The following is a 21,226-nucleotide window of genomic DNA, read 5'->3' on the forward strand; positions in this document are numbered from 1 at the left end:
AACTCATTCTCTCTCTCTCTCTGCCTATATAAATATTTTCAAATTTTTAAAACACTTGTTTCTAAGTCCCACTTCAATATAAACAAAGAAAAATAAGGCTACAAAGTGATATTAATTATCTTTTTGCTTGTAATAGTACAAATACCTGTGCCTTTTATTCAACCTCCAGAATTTCCCTATTGCATTGAGTCTTAATTTAAAAGACAATTTATTCTACATTTTGATGACTTTATGTAAACAAAAGAGAAACATCACTAGAGAATCCATTGATAGACTAAATTCATTGTCAGAATTTACAACCCTTTTGTTGCTTTAGGATTAATCATAGGGGTGCCTTGGTGACTTAGTTGGTTAAGTGTCTGATTTTGGCTCAGGTCGTGATCTCACAACTTGTGAGTTCAAGCCCTGAGTTGGGCTCTGTGCTGACAGCTCAGAGTCTGGAGCCTGCTTCAGATTATGTGTCTCCATCTCTCTCTGCCCTCTTCACTCATGCTCTGTCTCTCTCATTCTCTCAAAATTACATAAAAATGTTCCAATAAATAAAATAATTAATCATAAATGTGTTCAGTGTTAGTGACACATTTATTCTACCTTTGGTTAAATTTTTACACCAAAATTTTTCCATAGCATTTTTCATCTCTGAACTTCTCAAGGTGTATATTAAAGGATTTAACATGGGAATGATAGCCATATAAACCAGAGTTATGGATTTATCAATGGGAATGTTGGAAACAGGTTTAACATACATGAGAAAGGGGAACAAAAAGAAGAAAATCACTGTGGTGTAGGAGCTGCAGGCAGACAGGACTTTGTGCTCCCCTTCTGGTCTGTGACTTTTAAAATAATTTAGAATGACTCCATATGAGACAAGCAGAAGGATAAAGATGACCATGCAGATGGCTCCACCATTGACAACCACTATGAGTAGGTGTTGGTGCAGTTAAGTTCCAATAATGGGCACGTGTCACAGATGAAATGGTCAGTGACATGGGGGCCACAAAACAGGAGGCTGTACACAAAGAGAAGTTGAACCATAGAGTGCATAAGACCTCCAACCCAGGCCACCACCAACAGCAGAATGCAAACCTGTCGATTCATGATAGTCAAGTAATGCAGTGGCCTACAGATGGCCACATAGCGATCATAGGCCATCACGATCAGGAGGAAGACCTCAGAACCCCCAAACAAGTGTTCTAGGAAGAGCTGCCCCAAGCAAGCTGGGAAGGAAATTGTCTTTTTGTCACAGAGTAAGTCTATAATCAATTTGGGAGAGATGACAGTGGAATAAACAACATCCATGAGTGACAGATAGGTAAGAAAGAAGTACATGGGGGAGCCCAGAGAGGAGTTGTCAAAAACAGTCACCACAATGAGCAGGTTGCTCATTATTGTCACAATGTAGGTCAGTAAAATCATGACAAATAATGCTTTTTGCCCTTCAGGATCCCGGGTGAGGCCAAGGAGGACAAATTCCGTCACATTGTTACTATTTCCCATTTCCTCTTTCTATATGGCCTGTTTCAGGGATGAGAGCTCAGGACAATGCAATCTGTAATTAAATCGTGAACATGACTATAAATACGTCCATTGTTAAGAGCACATCTTCATCATTAAGTGTTTTCTACAGCGGTTTATACGCAATAAACAGTTAGTGGTAACTATTGAGTTCTTCCAAAATGCCTGTTACACCTTCCCTTGATGGTCCTATTTGTCTTCAGATGATCTTGTTGGCCTACAAGAAAGAAGTTCTATCTCTAAGTCTTAGGGGATTGTCTATAGAGAGGAGTAATCAAAAGCTCAGCTATCGACACAGATTTATTATAGCCTTATTTAAACTATGTCTGTTCTTGGCACAGAAGTCAGCAGTCACAAACAAGGAAAGGATTCCTGCTCTCCAGAAACTTACTTTCTGCTGGTGGCAATAAACGCTACATAAATCGGCATAGAGTCAGACTTTTGAAGTGGTAGTACGTAGTTGCAGTGAGTACCTTTACAGTGTGATGTATCCAGCACCAAAAATAGCCTCTCTTGTGTAATAATTCACTTAATAATACTATGGCATTCCACTATTAGATGTTCAGACTAGACTCTGATGTAAAGACTAGATTTAACTGTATCAAATAACTGCAAAACTATTTAGCACATTGTTCCCTATTACAATGACTTGGTATGATTCTCGATCAGCTTTGTAAGGAGTTGGAGTTCTCTCCATTTAATGTTTGCCCACCCCACAATATCTTAACACAAATAACTCTCTAGATTTTCAGCAAATACATTTGAACTGAACTGGAGAGACTTGCAATTTTCACAAACTGTTACATTAGCAACTGTTTTGCTTTGTTTCTTTTAACTCTGGCAGGATAGTGATAGATAGGAGAAACAGACACTGAAATGAGGGGTAGGGGACAATGAGACATGGTTTTGTTTATAATGCTTTATAGGTACTGAGAGTGCTCAAAAATACAACTTCGTTGCCCTGGTTGCAAAAAGCGGCACACTCAGGGGAAAAGTTCGAGCTCAGTGTAAGAAGACATGGGTTTGAGTCATCTTCTAAATGTCATTACAAGCTTGTCTCAGGTTGCTCATTGGAAAACAAAGGGGTCAAACTAGTCCATCTCTGAATCCTTTCCAGTCCAATGCTCTGTGAGACCTTTCCGTCAGCCGCACCCCTCTATTCTACTGACATTTTTTTTCTTTTTTCATATTTTTATAATTAATAAAAATTTCCAAGCTTATTACTGTTACTGTAGAAATGCTAGCCAGTGGTAAATGGATTTGATATTCACAATGATCAAAGAGGAGCAGATAGATGGGCAAATATGCAGAAAACACCTAATTTGAACATTAAAAAAATGTTTAAAAAAAGTAATAAATTGTGAGTTTCATATAGGAAAACATTGAAGTTAGGGAAGTCATATTAGGCAGCTAGGCAAGTGAAAGGAGAACCAGTCTCAGGCTGACTTACCCAATCATATCCTCAGCAAAGGAGGTCTTTCCTCTAGGTGTTAGAATCTCTGTTCTAGAGGCCCTGAGGTTCAGAGGCAGGAGGCCTTGAGATGAGGGAAGTTACTGAGGTTGACATCGCAATTGTTGAAAAGATAGGTAATCATAGTTCCAGAGTCTGCGGTGCAGTAGATGCTGTTGATCAAGGCCTGAATCTATGTCAGTTGACACCATAATGATTTTCAGTTCATTAATTCAGTCCCTTAATTTGAATAACTGGTTCTATAAGAAACAAATTATTTTCTAGCAAGAACCTGCTTCTACATCAAATCTGGGTGCTTCCACACTTACTCATTTCCCCATGGCTTACGATGGGTTCCATTGAGCATCTTCATCTCCACATGTGTGTGATTGTATATTACATTTTCTAGGTCATAAGGATCATATATAAAGAGTCTTTAACCAACAAAATAAAAGGCAACTGAAGGAAAGGGAGACAATATTTGCAAAAGACATGTCAGAATAATAGTATCCAAAATCCATAAAGAACTTCTCAAAGTCAACACCCCAAAAACAAATAAAACAGTGACAAAATGGGCAAAAGACATGAATAGACACCTTTCCAAAGAAAACATCCAGATGGCTAAGAAACAAATGAAAAGATGCTCAATATCATTTATCATCAGAGAATATGAATCAAAACCACACTGAGATACTACCTCAGAACTGTCAGAATGAGTAAAAATAACAACTCAGGCAACAACAGATGTTGGAGACAATGCAGAGAAAGGGGAGCCCTTTTGCACTGTTGGTGGGAATGCTAACTGTTGCAGCCACTCTGGAGAACAGTATGAACGTTCTTCAAAAAATTAAAAATAGAACTATCCTACAACTCAGCAATTGCGCTACTAGGTATTTATCCAAAGGATACAAAAATGCTGAATTGAATGGGCACGTGCATTCCACTGTTTATAACAACGCTATCAATAATAGCCAAAATGAATATGACGGAACAGCGTGGAAGTTTTTTGTGTGTGTCACGTCCATGAAGTACAGCCAGACCAACACTAAACCATCCTGCACACCTAGAAAACTGATTGGAGGATTAACACAACAATCTTCACAACCGGAACCAGAGAACTCACCAGGTACGCAGTGCAGAGAGGTGAACTTGGGGAGTGTGAAGCTGCAGTGGGCAGGGAGGTGCTTTTGTGGGCACAGAGTGGATAGAATTGGGGTGGGGATAGAATATGGGAAAAGCACCCCTCCCCAAAAGCAGGTGGAGAGAAAGTGGAAAATTGGAAACAGCTGCAGGGACTAAACTAAAAAGGGAGAAGGGAGAAAGGAGAGGGTTTAAATTCCATTAAGGCTGTAAGCAAGGGGAGCACAAAGTCTACAACTCTGCAGCTCAATACCTGGCGGTGCTCTGGTGGGAAGGGTGAATCTCCAGGAACAGAGTGGGGTCTGGGAGGTTCTTGGGCCACACGGGGAAAAGCGGTTCACTGCTGGAAGGACATTTGGTAGAGACTGTTGAAGCCACCTGGTCCCAGCAGACCCCAGAAGGCAGCCACACTCACTGGTGCTGGAACAAGGTTGTTAAGGGTGAAGCCTGGTGCCAGATGTATGTTGTGATTTTCCATAATCCCTGAAATGCTGCTGCTACACTATCTCATAACCTTTTTCTGGGGCAGGCTGGCACCTGGCCGCAGTCTCAGGGCACTGGCAGCAACAGGGCCCAGCAAGTGTTCCTGGGTGCAGCTGACATTTGGCCATTGCTCAGTGAGACCCTCCCACAGAGGAGTGGAACGGGTCAAAGCCGCAGTCTTTCAAAAGTAAGGGGCCGGGGAAAACAGCCGCATCTGAGACAAAACTTGGGAGAGAGGTACTGCCTGGGGCTTGGTCACGGACAGTGAAAAAGTGGGGAGTGGACAAAAGCTTAAGACAGAGGATGGGTGTGCAATTGCTGATAGGGGAGAACAGAGTTCTGATACTAGTGACTGGGTAGCTGGGTGATGCCATTTTCACTGCTCCCGCACATATGCATACACACCGTATGAGCGCAACAACACTCCACCCCAGTAGGCTAGAAGCACCATCTAGTGAAGAACAGAGCCATTACACTAAGCCACGCCCAACTGGGCCAACCTTGCTCTTCAAGAACACAAGTCTCACCGCCTACTTAGTTCATGGACTATAAAGTGCTTCACAGTCTGACTTCTAGGGGAAAACGAAGTAATTTCAGTCCTATTTCAATCTGTTAGCAGGTCCATCTATTCAATTCTTTCTTTTTTTTTCTCTTTTTCACTTTTCTTTTTCTTGAATACAGAAAGAGAAAAAATGCATTTTTATTTTCAATTTTTATTAAAAATATTTTCTTTAATTTTTTTCTACTATAGTCTTTACTTTTGTGTAAATTTTTCAAATTCTATCTTACTCCCATCATTTCATTTTAGTTTACTTCAATGTATTCATTTTTTCAAATTCTCAAATTCCTTTTTTTCCCCTTTTTTTCTCTAATCTGTCAAACCACTTTCAACACCCAGACCAAAACACGCCTAGGATCTAGCATCATTTATTTGACGTGTGTGTGTGTGTGTGTGTGTGTGTGTGTTTGTAATTTTTAATTTTAATATTTTTTAATTTTAATTTTTCTACCTCATTAATTCCTTTCCTCCCAAAAATGACAAAATGAAGGAATTCACCCCAAAGGAAAGAGCACGAATAAATGACAGCCAGGGATTTAGCCAACACAGATACAAGCAAGATGTCTGAACCATAATTTAGAATCACGATAATAAGAATACTAGCTGGAGTCGGAAATAGATTAGAATCCCTTTCTTCAGAGATAAAAGAAGTAAAAAATAGAATGAAATTAAAAATGCTATAACTGAGCTGCAATTACGGATGGATGCCACGGCAGCAAGGATGGATGAGACAGAACAGAGAATCAGTGATAGAGGACAAACTTATAGAGAATAATGATGTAGAAAAAAAGAGGAGATTAAGGCAAAAGAGCATGATTTAAGAATTAGAGAAATCAGTGACTCATTAAAAAGGAACAACATCAGAATCATAGGGGTCCCAGAAGAGGAAGAGAGAGAAATAGGGGTAGAAGGGTTATGTGATCAAATCATAGCAGAAAAATTTCCTAACCTGGGGAAAGACACAGACATCAAAATCCAGGAAGCACAGAGGACCCCCATTAGATTCAACAAAAACCGACCATCAACAAGGCATGTCATAGTCAAATTCACAAAATACTCAAGCAAAAAGAGAATCATGAAAGCAGCAAGGGAAAAAAAGTCGCTAACCTACAAGGGAAGACAGATCAAGTTTGCAGCAGATCTATCCACAGAAACTTGGCAGTCCAGAAAGGAGTGGCAGGATATGTTCAATGTGTTGAATCAGAAAAATATGCAGTCAAGAATTCTTTATCCAGCAAAGATGTCATTCAAAAAAGGACAGATAGGGGCGTCTGGGTGGCTCAGTCAGTTAAGCGGCCGACTTCGGCTCAGGTCATGATCTCATGGTCCGTGGGTTCGAGCCCCGCATCGGGCTCTGTGCTGACAGCTCAGAGCCTGGAGCCTGTTTCAGATTCTGTGTCTCCCTCTCTCTGACCCTCCCCCGTTCATGCTCTGTCTCTCTCTGTCTCAAAAATAAATAAATGTTAAAAAAAAATTAAAAAAAAAAAAAACAAAATAGGAGATGAAAAGTTTCCCAGACAAACAAAAACTAAAGGAGTTTGTGACCACTAAACCATCCCTGCAAGAAATTTTAAGGGGACTCTCTGAGGGGAGAAAAGATGAATATATATACCAGTGAAGAAATGGGCAGAAGACGTGAAAAGACACTTTTCCAAAGAAGATATCCAGGTAGCCAACAGACACATGAAAAGTTGCTCCACATCACTCATCATCAGGGAAATACAAAGCAAAACCACAATGAGATACCACCTTACACTTGTCAGAATGGCTAACATGAACAACTCAGGCCACAACAGATGTTGGCGAGGATGTGGAGAAAGAGGATCTCTTTTGCGTTGTTGGTGGGAATGCAGACTGGTGCAGCTACTGTGGAAAACAGTATGGAGGTTCCTCAAGAAACTAAAAATAGAACTACCCTATGACCCAGCAATTGCACTACTAGGCATTTATCCACGAGATACAGGTGTGCTGTTTTGAAGGGACACATGCACCCCAATATTTATAGCAGCACCATCAACAATAGCCAAAGTATGGAAAGAGCCCAAATGTGAATCAATGGATGAATGGATAAAGAAGATATGGTGTATATACATACCCTGGAGTATTCCTCGGCAATCAAAAAGCATGAAATCTTGCCATTTGCAACTACGTGGATGGAACTGGAGGGTATTATGCTAAGTGAAATTAGTCAGTCAGAGAAATACACATATCATATGACTTCACACATATGAGGACTTTAAGAGACAACACAGATGAATATAAGGGAAGGGAAACAAAATAATATAAAACAGGGAGGGGGACAAAACATAAGAGACTCATAAATATGGAGAACAAACTGAGGGTTATTGGAGGGGTTGTGGGAGGGGAGATGGGCTAAATGGGTAAGAGGCACTAAGGAATCTACTCCTGAAATCATTGTTGCACTGTATGTTAATTTTTATGTAAATTTAAAAAAAATTAAAAATAAAATTAAAAGAAAAATGAAGACCCCCCCCCCCAAAATAATAGCCAAAGTATGGCAGAGCCCAAATATCCATCAACTGATGAATGGATAAAGAAGATATGATATGATGTGATTTTATATATATACATATAGAATGGAATTATAGTATATTATAATTATATATATTATATAATGGAATATATATATATATATATATATATATATATATATATATAATGGAATATTGGTGAACAAAAAGAATAACATCTTACCATTTGCAACAATGTGGATGGAACTAGAGTATATTATGCTAAGCAAAATAGTTTAGTTAGAGAAAGACAAACATCATGATATCACTCATATGTAGAATTTAAGAAACAAAACAGATGAACATAGGTGAAGGGAAGGAAAAATAAGATAAAAACAGAGAGGAGAGCAAACCCTAAAAGACTCTTAAATACAAAGAACAAACTGAGGGTTGTCGGAGGGGATATGGGTGAGGGTAGGGCTCCATGGGTGATGGCCATTAAGGAGGGCACTTTTTAGGGTGAGTGCGGCATGTTATATGTAAGTGATGAATCACTAGATTCTACTCCTGAAGCCAAGGAGTAACATACTGTATCGAACATACACTGTATGTTAACTAACTTGAATTTAAATAAATAAATTCTTTAAAATATATAAAAATAAATAGTGTATATATATATATAAATATAAATACAAATAAATATCTGTATGTATAAATAAATATACAAATAAATAACTGAAGATCTTTCTTACATGCTAAGCCACACAAAATTGCTTACCTAAGTGTATTCATAGCTTACCTAAAATGTATGTATAGCTTTATGCTTGTGTTAAATATAAATCTCAAAAAGCATCTAAGCTTTTATCTTAAGAAGCTAGACAAGGACATCTAAAGCCAAAGTAAAAAAAAAAAAAAAAAAAAAAAAGATGTAATGAAAAAAGATAAAAATGAATGAAATTGAATACAGAGAGTAAACTAAAATAGCCAAAGTTGTGAAGTTGGGTATTTTATATTACAACTGATAACATTATAGCAGGTGAAATCAAGAGAAAATTACCAATATCAGGAATTGAAAAGCACATAAAATTGCACTGATGTTTCAGAGTTTAAAAAGTTCCAATTATTCTATAACTTTGAATCCTCAGATTAAATGTGTAAAATAAAGGAAAAAGACAACCTTCTGTAAAAGACTCAAAAATAAATAGAATTACAAAAGCTAAATACTCCTATATCTCTCCAAGAAATGAACTGTCCCTTTCTTGTAAACAACATGGTTGTGTCATAGAAAACCCTAAAGAATCTACAGAGATTACTAGAAATAATAAGTGGATTTAGCGAGTTTTCAGGAACACAAGGTCCAAATAAAACATTCAATTGCATTTCTATTAGTATCCATAACAACTGAAAACTTACACAATGCTAAACACCTTTTACATTAGTATCGGAAAAGAAAAGTACTCAGGAAAAAATGAGCAACATCCTCCCACTAAAAATTCCAAATGTTTATGAAGCAAAATTTTGAAAACACCCCAACAAATAGATATCTTGTGTTCAGGAGCTAGAAAATTCAATATTGTTAAGACGCAATTCACTCCAAAATGATCTATAACGTGAAACCTCCAGCATGCCCTTTCAGGGATGTGGACGGTTGTATCTTCCAAAAAGGAGACAATGTCTTCCATCCTACATGCTGTTCCACAGTGTGACTTTGCCACCAAGCATTGACCTCCACACCACGTGTCATCATCTAGTTCTCCACCACCACAAATCTGGGTGTGCCTGCTCTAACCAGTATAAGATGGTGAAAATGACACTGGGCTGGTTTTGGATATAACCCTTAACTGACCTGACTCCTTCTGCTTTCTACCACTGAGGTCCCTGAGCACCATGTAAAAAGTCTGATTGTCCTGCTTGTGGTCCTGCATCTAACTGAATAGGGGAAGGGACCTGTTGGGTTCCTTCCAGTCGCCATTTCAAAGCCACTCTGAACAGGAATGAAGCTTCCCTGGATCCTGCAGACCCCTCAGCTATCAGATGAATAACACAGACTGACTTCAGTCCATGCCCCATGAAGCAGAAGAAATATCCAGCCAACCTCGGCCAGAATTGCTGGCTTACAAGCAAAATGATTACCATAATAAGAGTAGCTAACACATATGTCACCTCACATAATTAGAATTTCGGTGAGGGATGAAACTATTTAAGATTCACTCTCTCAGCAACTATGTCTATATAATACATTATTGTTAACTACTGTACCCTGCTATACATTAGCTCCCCAGAACTTATTCATCTTATAACTAGAAAATTTTGTGCCCTTTGACTAACATCTCCCTATTTGCCCCACCCTCCAGGCCCCGGCAAGCACCATTCTCTCGCTTCTATAATCTAGGTTTTTAATTCCACATATAAATGAGATCATACAGTATTTGTCTTTCTCTGTCTGACTAATTCTGCCTAGCTTAATGCCTTCAAAGCCTCTCATGGTGTTGCAATTGGCAGGATTTTCTTCTTTGTTTTACCTAATAATATTCTCTTGTGTATATATATATATATATATTATATATATATATATATATATAACATATATGTATTATATAATATCTGATATTATATATTATGTATTATATATTATGTATTATCTGATATTATATATGTATTATATATTTATATAAATATATATATTTATGTTTCCATTCATTAATCGATGGACACTTAGGTTGTTTCCATGTTTTGGCTACGGTGAATAATACTGATGTGAACATGGGAATGCAGATATCTCCTCAGCATTCTGATTTCATATTCTTAGATATACACACAGAAGTGGAATATGTGGAATGTATAGTAATTCTATTTCACTTTTTTGAGGAATCTCCATAGAGATTTCTAGAGTGCTAAAACAATTTATATACCCAACAGCGAACTGGACTCCCTCTTTTTTTAAAGCTTTTATTTATTTCTTTTGAAAGAGAGAGCAAGAGAAAGAGAGAGCATGCACACAAGTAGGGGAGGGTCAGAGAGAGAGGTGGAGAGAGAATCCCAAGAAGGCTCTGACCTGACAGCACATAGCCCGATCTGGGGCTCAATCTCACGAACCATGAGATCGTGACCTGGGCCCAAATCAAGAGTCAGACACTTAACTGACTGAGCCATGTAATCTCTTTTCTCTTTGATAACATCCATCCTAACAAGTATGAGGCAATATATCATTGTGGCTTTTAATATTTTTAATGTTATTTATTTTTGAGAGAGAGAGAAAAAGAGAGAGAGAGAGAGAGAGAGCACCTGCAGGGAAGGGTCAGAGAGAGAGAGGGAGACACAAAATTGGAAGCAGGCTCCAGGCTTTGAACTATCAGCACCGAGACTGATGGGGGGCTTGAACTCAGGAGGCTTCGAGCTGTGAGATCATGACCTGAGCCAAACTCAGCCACTAACTGACTGAGCCACCCAGGCACCTCTCATTGTGGTTTTGATTTGCATGTCCCTGATGATTACCAATGTTGAGCACCCTTCCATGTTCCTATTGGCCATTTGTATGTCTTCTTTGGAAAATGTCTTTTCAGGCCCATTGCCTAATTTTTAACCAGGTTTTTGTTTTGTTTTGTTTTTTGATATTTGGTTGCAAAGTCTTTCATACATTTTGGATATTAACCCCTTGTGAGGTATAAGACTTGCAAATATTTCCCCCATTCCATAAGTTGCCTTTTCATTTGGTCAGATGAAGTCTGGATTTACAACTTGAGATCCTGAACTTCAAGCTGATGTCAGGATGAGATGAGATCTTAACTGGCTTAAGACCTTCTGTGTCCTCCCTCCGGAAGTCCTGAACTGCCATTTTACAAGTCTGACAAACTCACTGGAGCGACAGGCTATATGGAGAAGAAAAAGGGGCCAGAGGAGCCTGGTCTTCCAGCCATCACTGCCAGGGCACCACTTACATGAGTAAAGTCATCTTAAATACTCCCTAAAAGCCAGGCAACCTACTGAATACCAGAGAGGGACCTCAGTCCATGCCACATGGAACAGAAGAATTGTTCAGTCAAGTCCTGCCAAAATTCATATGTGCTCAGATTCAGACCTGTGTATGGCAAGATATAGCTCTGTGTGTAGACAGATACAGTCCTGTGTGTGATCAGATCAAATGCATATATATACACATATGCATTTGTATGTGTAGTCAGATACTGATCCATGTGCTGTCAGATACAGACCTCTGTGTGTTCACATACAGACACATATATGACACTGGATACGACCTACATATCATTGAATATGTACCTACATGAGGTCAGATAGAGATCTCTGTGGTTGAATATATACTTGTGTATTGTCAAATGTAGGCCTATCAACATTGCATACAAACATACACCAATGCCTTTGAGGACTGTGCTGTAATTCATGCCAGCAAAAGACACTAAGCTCTTTCCAATCAGCTCTTTGAAAATGTGAATCAAAGGTAAATAAGGCAAGCCACTTTTAAAATAAGAAAACCGAAAGGCAAGATGCCTGTACACTCTATGAAGATGATTACAAATTTTTATCGAGACATTGAACAAGCCTTCATAATACATGTCTCTTTCTGGATGGTAAAAGAAGATATTAAAACATGCCGTTTTCCTCGAAATCAATGTGGAGGGTCATGAAATTCTAAATATTTTAAGAGAAGTTTTCAAACTAAACAAAATAAGCCTGAAGCTTATCAGGAAAATAAATGTTTATAAATGGCAAGAAACTTGAAAGGGGTGAGTATTTAAGAGCGATTATCCCTATGAGGTATAAAAACAAGTGAAAATCCTTGACTACTGATATAGAATGTTAGTGGTAAAGAATGACACCAAAGGTAAAGAAGGAGGAGGCGGAGGAGTCAGCAACAGAAGAGGAGGTGAAATGGCCCCCAAATCAAACCTACTAGTTGTGTAAAATTTGACATATTAAATGGAAAATTTTCAATTACTAAAATTAATAACACTGGCAGATTATTTATCCTGTTTAAGGAAAACAGGATTATACATGTCTTCATCGCAAACAAAAGCAAATTCTAGATAATTTTAAAAGAAAGCTTTTTGGAGCCCCAGGATGGCTCAGTTGGTTGAATGTCCAACCCTTGATCTCAGCTCAGGTCTTAATCTCAAGGTCTTGAGTTCAAGCCGCACACCCAGTGTGGAGCCTACTTTAAAAAAATTAATGGATTAAAATAAAAGCAGTAATATAAAAGGAAACTTTTCTGAGAGTTATTTTTTAATGCTAAAATGTATAAATTCACTGAATATAAATGAAATTTTCCAAGAGTGATGCAATAGAAGAAATCAAAAAGTAAAAGAATAATACAATATAATGTGTGTATATAAAAACACCCATAGTTACAGCAAAACAACATATTTGTAACAATATCAAAGAATACTAAATATTTGTAGAAGAAAATATATATATATATTTATGTTTAATGAAGAAAAGACTCAAATTCTTACTCCAATAGATCAAGAATTCAAGACTAGGCTCTTTTTGCTGTGCCCTTACATGGCAGAAGGGGCAAGTGAGTTCTATCAGGTCTGTTTTTACAGAGACACTAACCTCATTCATGAGAGCTCTCCTCTCATGACGTAATCACCTCTCAAAGGCCCCACCTCCAAACACCACATATCATAGAGGACGTAACTCATGAATTTCGAGGGAAACACTAATATTCAGTGCATAGCAACATCCAAAAGTTGATGACTTAATTATACAAATTCTGATAAAATCAAATGTTTAATCTTATTTAAAGAATAGTGTTATGTTTGGGAAGATTTGCGACGACATAACAAGTCTTCATGTAATAATAATAGGGATGAAAATGCAGACATAAAGTTTCTCATACACTGTAATTTACCAGGGAAAAGGTTCCATGTCCCCATAGCCTGGGCGCCTCATGGATCCAGACTAAGTAAAAGAGGCAGAACCATGAGTTTCTTTGACCACATGATTCCTACTGTAGTAGGGACAGATAATATTTTCTTTCAAGCCTAATTGAGAGAGGGAGGCTTATGAAAGAGGTCTCTGTTAAATAAATCAATATATATTATGGCTTCTTTATTACCTAATAATCTGCATTCCATTAAGAGCAGAGGTCAGAATGGCATGCCATATCGTCAGCACTTTTCTTTTCTTTTTATTTTTTGTGTTTATTTATTTTTGAGAGACAGAGAGTAAGGGAGGGGCAGAGAAAGAGGGAGAAAGAGTTCCCAAGCAAGCTCCCTGCTGTCAGAACAGAGCCTGATGTGGGGCTTGAACTCACAAACCCTGAGATCATGACCTGAGCCAAAACCAAGTGTCGGACGCTTAACCAACTGAGCCACCCAGGCATCCCTTGTCAGCACCTTTCTTACCAATGATATCACTCAAATATCTGGTGTCAGGTTCTGTGTTGCATATTTAAACCTCATGGATTATGTACTATGATAATTCTATATATGAAAGGTAAGGCCTGGGTCCCTGTAGGAGGCTACTAAACACTGTAAGCAAAAAAAGATGTGGGGGCACTGAAAAAATGGCAGAGAATTATCAGATATACTAAACTATGTAGGAAATTTAATGAATCATTTCTATGAAATATAACACTAAACAAAGTCATTCCACTTTAGGAGATAATAGGATCCCCCACTCAGAAAAATGAGTAAAACTTACTTATTATATCTATCCCTTTTGTTCAGATTTTTTTTCTACAATTAGCTTCCTTATGATTAATATTCTACCTAGGAAGCAGCATTCCTCCTCAACCTTAACGTGCTAAGCAACATGAACAAAATTATATACTTAAATGTCTTGCAGATACAAAAATAAGATCTATACTTCAAGTCTTAATATGAGTTGTTTTTGTATGGGAGGAGTGGACAAAGGATTTATGTCCCATTTCTGAATTTCTTTCTCTGAAATATATAGAGCACTATGAATTCTGAAAGTGAACAATTATGTAAGAGCGAAAAGCGAAAAATGTCCACTAACAAAAATAAATTTATAGTGTTAACTACAGCATAACTGATCACATAGAACTTAAACCTATAGTTTCAATAGAGACATTTTATATGCAAAAGCTATACATCTACTTTCCTAAGAAGAAATTATGAAAATCTTAGAAATATGCTTTGACCATTGGAAGTACTTACATCTTAAATGCTTTTCATCTTGCACAACTTTAAACCTGAGGAGGAACTTACTACAAATAAATAATCCTTTCCTGGATGGAGCAAACTCTTCATTGAAAAAAAAAAGGTGATACATTTCTCTTCTGCCTCATTTTCTTCTTCTGGTCCAGAGCTTCTTCATGGCATTTTTCATCTCTCCATTTCTCAGAGTATAGATTAGGGGGTTCAACATAGGGGTGATAACTGTGTAAAATACAGTCAAGGATTTATCAATGGGTAATGTAGAAGGAGGTCTCACATACATGAAGATGCAGGGGACAAAGAAGAGGACCACCACTGTAATGTGGGAGCCACAGGTGGATAAGGCTTTGCGCCTCCCTTCCTGACTAAGGTTCTTCAGAGAGTGCAGAATGACCCCATAGGAGATGAGCAAGACCGTAAAGATGACCACACAGATTGCCCCATCATTGGCAACCACAGTGAGGCCAATAACGTAAGTGTCAGTGCAGGCAAGTTTTAATAATGGGTACATGTCGCAGATGAAGTGGTCAATGACATTGGGACCACAGAAGGGAAGGTTGTAAACAAAGAGAAGTTGAACAACAGCATGCAAAAAACCTCCAACCCAGGCCAACAGCAGCAACAAAACACACACCCGTTGATTCATGATGGTCAAATAATGCAAGGGTTTGCAGATGGCCACATAGCGGTCATAGGCCATGACCACCAGAAGTAAAATCTCTGCACCACCAAACAAGTGTCCTATAAAGAGCTGGGACATGCAAGCTTGGAAGGAAATGGTTTTCTTCTCATAGAGTAAGTCTATAATCATATTTGGAGTGACTGTAGTAGAATACACAGCATCCATAAATGATAAGTAACCAAGAAAGAAATACATAGGAGCATCCAGGGTTGGACTGACCACCACGGTCACCACAATGAGGAGGTTGCCCACCATTGTCACCATGTAGATGAGCAAGAACACAACAAATAATATTTTCTGACCTTGGAGGCTCTGAGTGAGCCCCAAGAGGACAAACTCAGTCACATTGATCCTATGTTCCATATGTCCTTTTGTCCTTATATCAGAGTTCAGGAGAAAATTAGCTATAAATATAATTATGACTAGTGACTTCCTGAAACTCTAACCTAATCTTTTTATTCATTCAACAAATAAATATTATAATTTCTTATGTCCCACTACTTTCAGAAATTATAGTATACAAGGCTGATTAAAGCATGCTCCCTAGGCTCAGCAATATTGCAGATTAATGGAGAGACAAGTAATTAAAGACATTTGGGGAAAGGGGAATATTATTAAATAAATGGGTTGCTACAAGCAGCTTTCCATCTGGAAACTAGTACAATTGTACCAATAGAAGATTCTTCAAATAAAATTTTTTAATGGATTAAGTTTTAATGAAAAACTAAAGCAAGATTTATACTTACTCCCCAGTTAATAAAAGAGGTGACTATCTATATTCTAGAATCCTCTTAACTAGTAAATAAAATCACAAATTGATCTATTTTACAATTTCAAAACATCTTAAGGATTTAAAAAAAAGATACCACAACATCAATAGATGAAAGTATTTTGGAGAAAATATTTACATTTTAGAGGACATACACAGAGTTAATATCAAAATGGACACAGAGCTCTAAACATTTAAGTAAATGACAAATGACTCAGTGGCAAAGTGAGTAAATCATATAAGCAAGTAATAAAAGGAATGGCCAACAAATGTATGTTCTGATGCTGAAACTCACCTATGAACAGAAACATGAATTGACGTAACACCTGGCTTATGAAAGTGTTCCCTTGGACTCTTCAAAATCACATTTTCAAGATATGTGGATGCTACATCATCCTCTAAACTTTCACAGGTTAACAAGCAATGCTCAGAGAACACATGAGTTGAAACTATCATGAGATTTACAAGGATCTGCCCATTAAAATATCCCTAAATAGTTACACCTGAAACTATGTCTAGAAACACAGGTGTTAGAGAAAGTGCATTAATGTGGATCTTTGTATGTGAAAATAGCTAAAAGAATATTACAAAACTCAGTCAATCCTCACATATGTTAGTATCCCAAAGAGTGTCTAACATGGCTGATTTTAAGAATCACACAGGAGAACTTTTAAAGGACTGTGAATTCCCGCACCACCAAAATCTAAAATGTAAAGCCTAGGCTGGACTCTTACATCTAGTTAACCTTCCTGGGTTACCTGCAACTAAGACAGACGTTCAGTCCAAGGTCTGGGTTGTAGTCCTTCTCCCGTGTATTTTGTACGCTGATGACACCTCTGTGCACACAGAGCAGGAAAACACATGCACCATCACTGGACCTTGAACTGTTTCCATGTGAACAATGTTTTCCATGCTTGCAGAAAGTCTCAGTCATTTCAGTCTTTCAGAAAAAGGCTACCCCTTAAATTGCCGGGTTTTTTCAAAACAAATACGAAGGTCCTGTAACCTAAACAAGTCTGAACCTCGACTGGGAACAAAGAGACCCCAAATCTTCATTGTTGGCAGAATTTGTTCTAACAACAAGTGAATGTTAAACAAACATTGTGAGGTTAAAAAAAAAGGTCAGCTTTATAGGAGATAAAATTGTGATTTGTTTAAACAAAGGTTATGTGGTTTTGTTTTTATGTCAATATAAGTAAAATAGTGAAATATCCTTTGACGACATTCAATTCTCTATCAATTACACTGGCCTGTCTTCACAAAGCACAGTAAAATTTTGGATTTCCTGAATGATGGAGAATAACTCATATACATACTTCATTATGTTCTGAGTCCATCATTTCAATTCCTGAAAAAGCCAGTTGTGTGAACAGTGATACAAACACTCTCTGAGGTCAAGACAAATATCTGTAAACACTTTATCTGGGGTTGGACTACAACACATATGGATGAGTCATTCAATTGGTGCATCTCCAAGAGTCATTTTTCCCTAATTAAATTCATTGGGACCTTCATCATAATTTTGAGAGTAGACCCTGCATCTCCAGAGATGCCAGCAGAATAATCACCATGTACAACAGGACTTGCAGAAACACGTCCTTGGGGTGAGGGGACGGGGTGGATCACAAAAGAACAACTTGAGATTGAGTCACCAAAAGGGAAATGTCCAGTGTGGGCAGGAATAAAACATGTAAACACTCTCTTCTTTAAATCATGACTTCCAAAATAGACAAAGGTGTGTCAGTTAGGTTTAAGCTACATCTTTGCCCACAGAAACTGCACTGACTTCCAGAAGATGATGAAGACAAATTTCATAATAAGCCATTTAAAACCATCTCTAATATAGATAAGGCAAGCTTCTCCCCTAAAAGGATAGTCTTGAGTTTGTCACATAGTGGCACACAGGTAAGTTGATAGCATCCGTGTCAGTATTGGGGGGGTGGGGAGGGAAAAAAGAGTGTGGGAGGATTCCACTATCTCGGGGTGCCCAGGGAAAGCTCACCAAAACAGATACACAGGAGCCCAGAAAACAAGTTGCAATGCATTTCAAAGAACTTAAATCATACAGAATATATATAATGAAATTCAGCTGGAAATTGATAAAAATATAACAGTGTTTCCTAATTATTTACAAATTGAGCAACATAAATCTGAATTACCATGGATTAAAGAAATACCAGTGAATAGTTTTTAAAATAAAATTTCAACAGAAAGATAATGAAAGGTGTGTGTGTGTGTGTGTGTGTGTGTGTGTGTGCGCGCGCGCGCTGGATACAGCTAAAGGAGTGCTTAGAAAGAAATGTAGAGCTTTAGGTAGAAGTACTAGAAAACAAGAGATATTACAGAAATGAAGTAAGCTTCCATCCTAAGAACCTGAAAAAAGGGAAAGCAAAATAAACCCAGAGAACATTGTAGGATAGAAACAGTAAATAAAATAAATCGTGGAAAGAGAAATTAAATAGAAAGTAGAAGAGTATTAAAATAAAACAGAAAAAAATCTATAAATCCAGGAATATGTTCCTCAAAAGATTCATAAGATTGATGTTCTTAGCTAAATGGATTAAGAAAAACTAAGAGAAAGAAAAAGGATCAGATTCAAGAATGAAGGGAGAGCCATTACTGCATTCTACTGATGTGAAAAAGATAACAAAAGAATATCATAAATGGTTTTATGTTGGCAAACTTGTCAGTTAGAAAGTGGACCACTGCTATGAAATATATGACTTTCTAAACAGGCACAGAAAAATAATTAAAAATGAATAACCTGGGGCACCTGGCTGGGTCAATCAGTAGAACCTGCCACACTGGATCCCAGAGTGGTGAGTTCCAGCCCGCCATTGGTGTAAAGGTTCCTTAAGTCAAATAATAATATTTTTAATGGAATATTCTAATACCATTAAATTATTTCTTTAAAATTCTTCCCTTCCCAGGGTGACTCCCTCTGTTGGGGGAGCATGTAGCTCTCAGTCTTGGGGTTGTGAGTTCAAGCCCCATGCAGGGTGTATAGATTACTCAAATAAACCTAAAAAAAATCCTTCCCCTCCAAAATAAAATTTCACTCCTATACAGCTTTATCAAGGATTCTATATAAAAATTAATCAAAATATAGTACCCATATTATATAAACAAGTTCAGGGAGTGTGGGGAAATTAAAATACTTCCAGACTCATTTTATGCACTCAGCATAACCCTAATACCAGAAAGAAACAATAAGAAGAAGATATTAAGGGAATTATAAGAAAAATAATCAGACTAATATCTCACATTAGCAGAGACACAAAATCTTGAAGACAATATTTAGTTTCTTTTGGATTTTTTAAAATTCTTACTGTTAATGTTTACGAGGCAGGTTTGGAACAGCGCTCAGCATAGTGCTAATTACATCCCACTACTGGGGCATGATCTTTGTAATTTACTCAACCCAGTGCCCTGCCCTGTGAACTAGGAGGTTGTCCAGCTGGGAGAACAAGCACCACTCCTGGACCAATGAGTACCCGGCACTCCTCCCTAATGTACCCAGGAAAACTCCACCCAGGTTCAAGTAGTTTCCTCAAATGCAGCACTGATCCCTACTCTGATGAACAATCCAGGGGGATCCTAAAATCTCTTTAGAATTTTCTCTCTCTTAGTATCTTTCTGTGAGAAGGAGAGGAGAAGGAGAATAATAATGAGACTTCAGCACTCACAACGTGCATGGTACAAACAAGCTGCCTGTCCTGTTGTTTCATTGTGTCTAGGAGGATATTTTCCTCTTATGGGGGCAAATATCAGTTGAAAGTAGGGAAAGATAGGGGTGCCTTGGGGGTTCAGTCTGTTAATCTTGTTAGTCTTGATTTAAACTCAGGTTATGATCTCACAGTTGTGAGATCGAGCCCTGCGTCAGGCTCCATGAGTGTGGAGCCTGCTTGGGATTCTCTCTCTCTCCCTCTCTTTCTCTCTCTCTCTCTCAATAAATAAATGAACACTAAAATAAAAGTAAAGTAGGAAAGGGAAAGCTAAAACCTGGGCTTTCCAAATACAAATAACCCTTGACCCTTTACAATTTTGTTGTTCAGACTTCTAGAATAAATAGGGCTGCATAAGTCTGAAATTATGACAGACTTATCATGTTTTTTTAATTAAAAAACTATAAAGAGGAGGGGCGCCTGGGTGGCTCAGTAGGTTAAGCAACCAACTTCAGCTCAGGTCATGATCTCAGGGTTTGTGAGTTTGAGCCCCGCATTGGGCTCTGTGTTGACAGCTCAGAGCCTGGAGCCTGCTTCGGATTCTGTGCCTCCCTCTCTTTCTGTCCTTCCCCTGCTCGTGCTCTGTCTCTCCCTGTCTCTCAAAAATAAAGTGTTAAAAAAAAAAAAGAAGATACATCTCCAGGCACAGCAAAAAATAAGAGTCATTAGATACTATCCACTCAATTTATGCAAATAAAGTTGAAAGCCTGAATGAAATGGACAATTATCTAAGGAAATATAATTTACCTAAACTAAAAAATGGTAAAGAAAGAAAAATTAATGGACTGATGTCTGTGAAAGAAATCAATGAAGTGGACCAAACACTTGGGAGAATTCCAGCTAAGAAGCAGCTGTAGGTTGTGATTAACAACACATTGAATTGATTCTGGCATTGACACTCTCTCAGGGTGGTGGCCATCAGTAAGTTACTTAACCCCCCAAAACCTCCAACTCTACAAGAAGAAAATGGGCCCAATTATACTATCAATCTCATCGTGTCATTATAAGGAACAAATGAGTAAACATACATGTGCTTAGAAAAGTTCCCCCAAAATAATCGACAATAAATGCTAGGTGTAATTGTTACTCACAAACCTTCAAATAAAATGTCATCCCAAAACCGTTTAAACTGTTCAAGAAAATAGATTATTTTAAAAGAAAACTCCCAATTCTCTGAGTCCCCAACCATCCCCATACGCATATTGCTTTTCTAGCCCTCTGTGATGCAGTATGCCTCACCACACATGGGGACCGAGGTCTGGTACTGAGAGCCCTGTATCCCAGGAAACA

The 21,226-nt window shown here is 38.0% G+C and overlaps 1 protein-coding gene and 1 pseudogene across 1 annotated transcript; both read right to left on the reverse strand.

Annotated features, from left to right (window-relative positions):
- Positions 1 to 517: 517 nt before the first annotated feature.
- On the reverse strand, positions 518 to 1,500 carry LOC132660676 (olfactory receptor 4A5-like; annotated as a pseudogene).
- A 13,387-nt stretch (positions 1,501 to 14,887) lies between these two features.
- Positions 14,888 to 15,817, reverse strand: LOC132660675 (olfactory receptor 4A15-like). The gene has a single exon (XM_060604463.3). The coding sequence runs from the start codon at positions 15,803 to 15,805 to the stop codon at positions 14,888 to 14,890; it is 918 nt and encodes a 305-aa protein (XP_060460446.2). The 5' UTR covers positions 15,806 to 15,817.
- Positions 15,818 to 21,226: the final 5,409 nt, after the last annotated feature.

The sequence above is a fragment of the Panthera onca genome, chromosome D1 (genome assembly GCF_046562875.1).
Source record: "Panthera onca isolate mPanOnc1 chromosome D1, mPanOnc1 haplotype 2, whole genome shotgun sequence".
Taxonomy (NCBI): Eukaryota; Metazoa; Chordata; class Mammalia; order Carnivora; family Felidae; genus Panthera; species Panthera onca.

Coding starts and splice junctions, on each gene's coding strand:
- LOC132660675 (XM_060604463.3), bottom strand. CDS start 15,805: ATGGAACATAGGATCAATGTGACTGAGTTTGTCCTCTTGGGGCTCACT.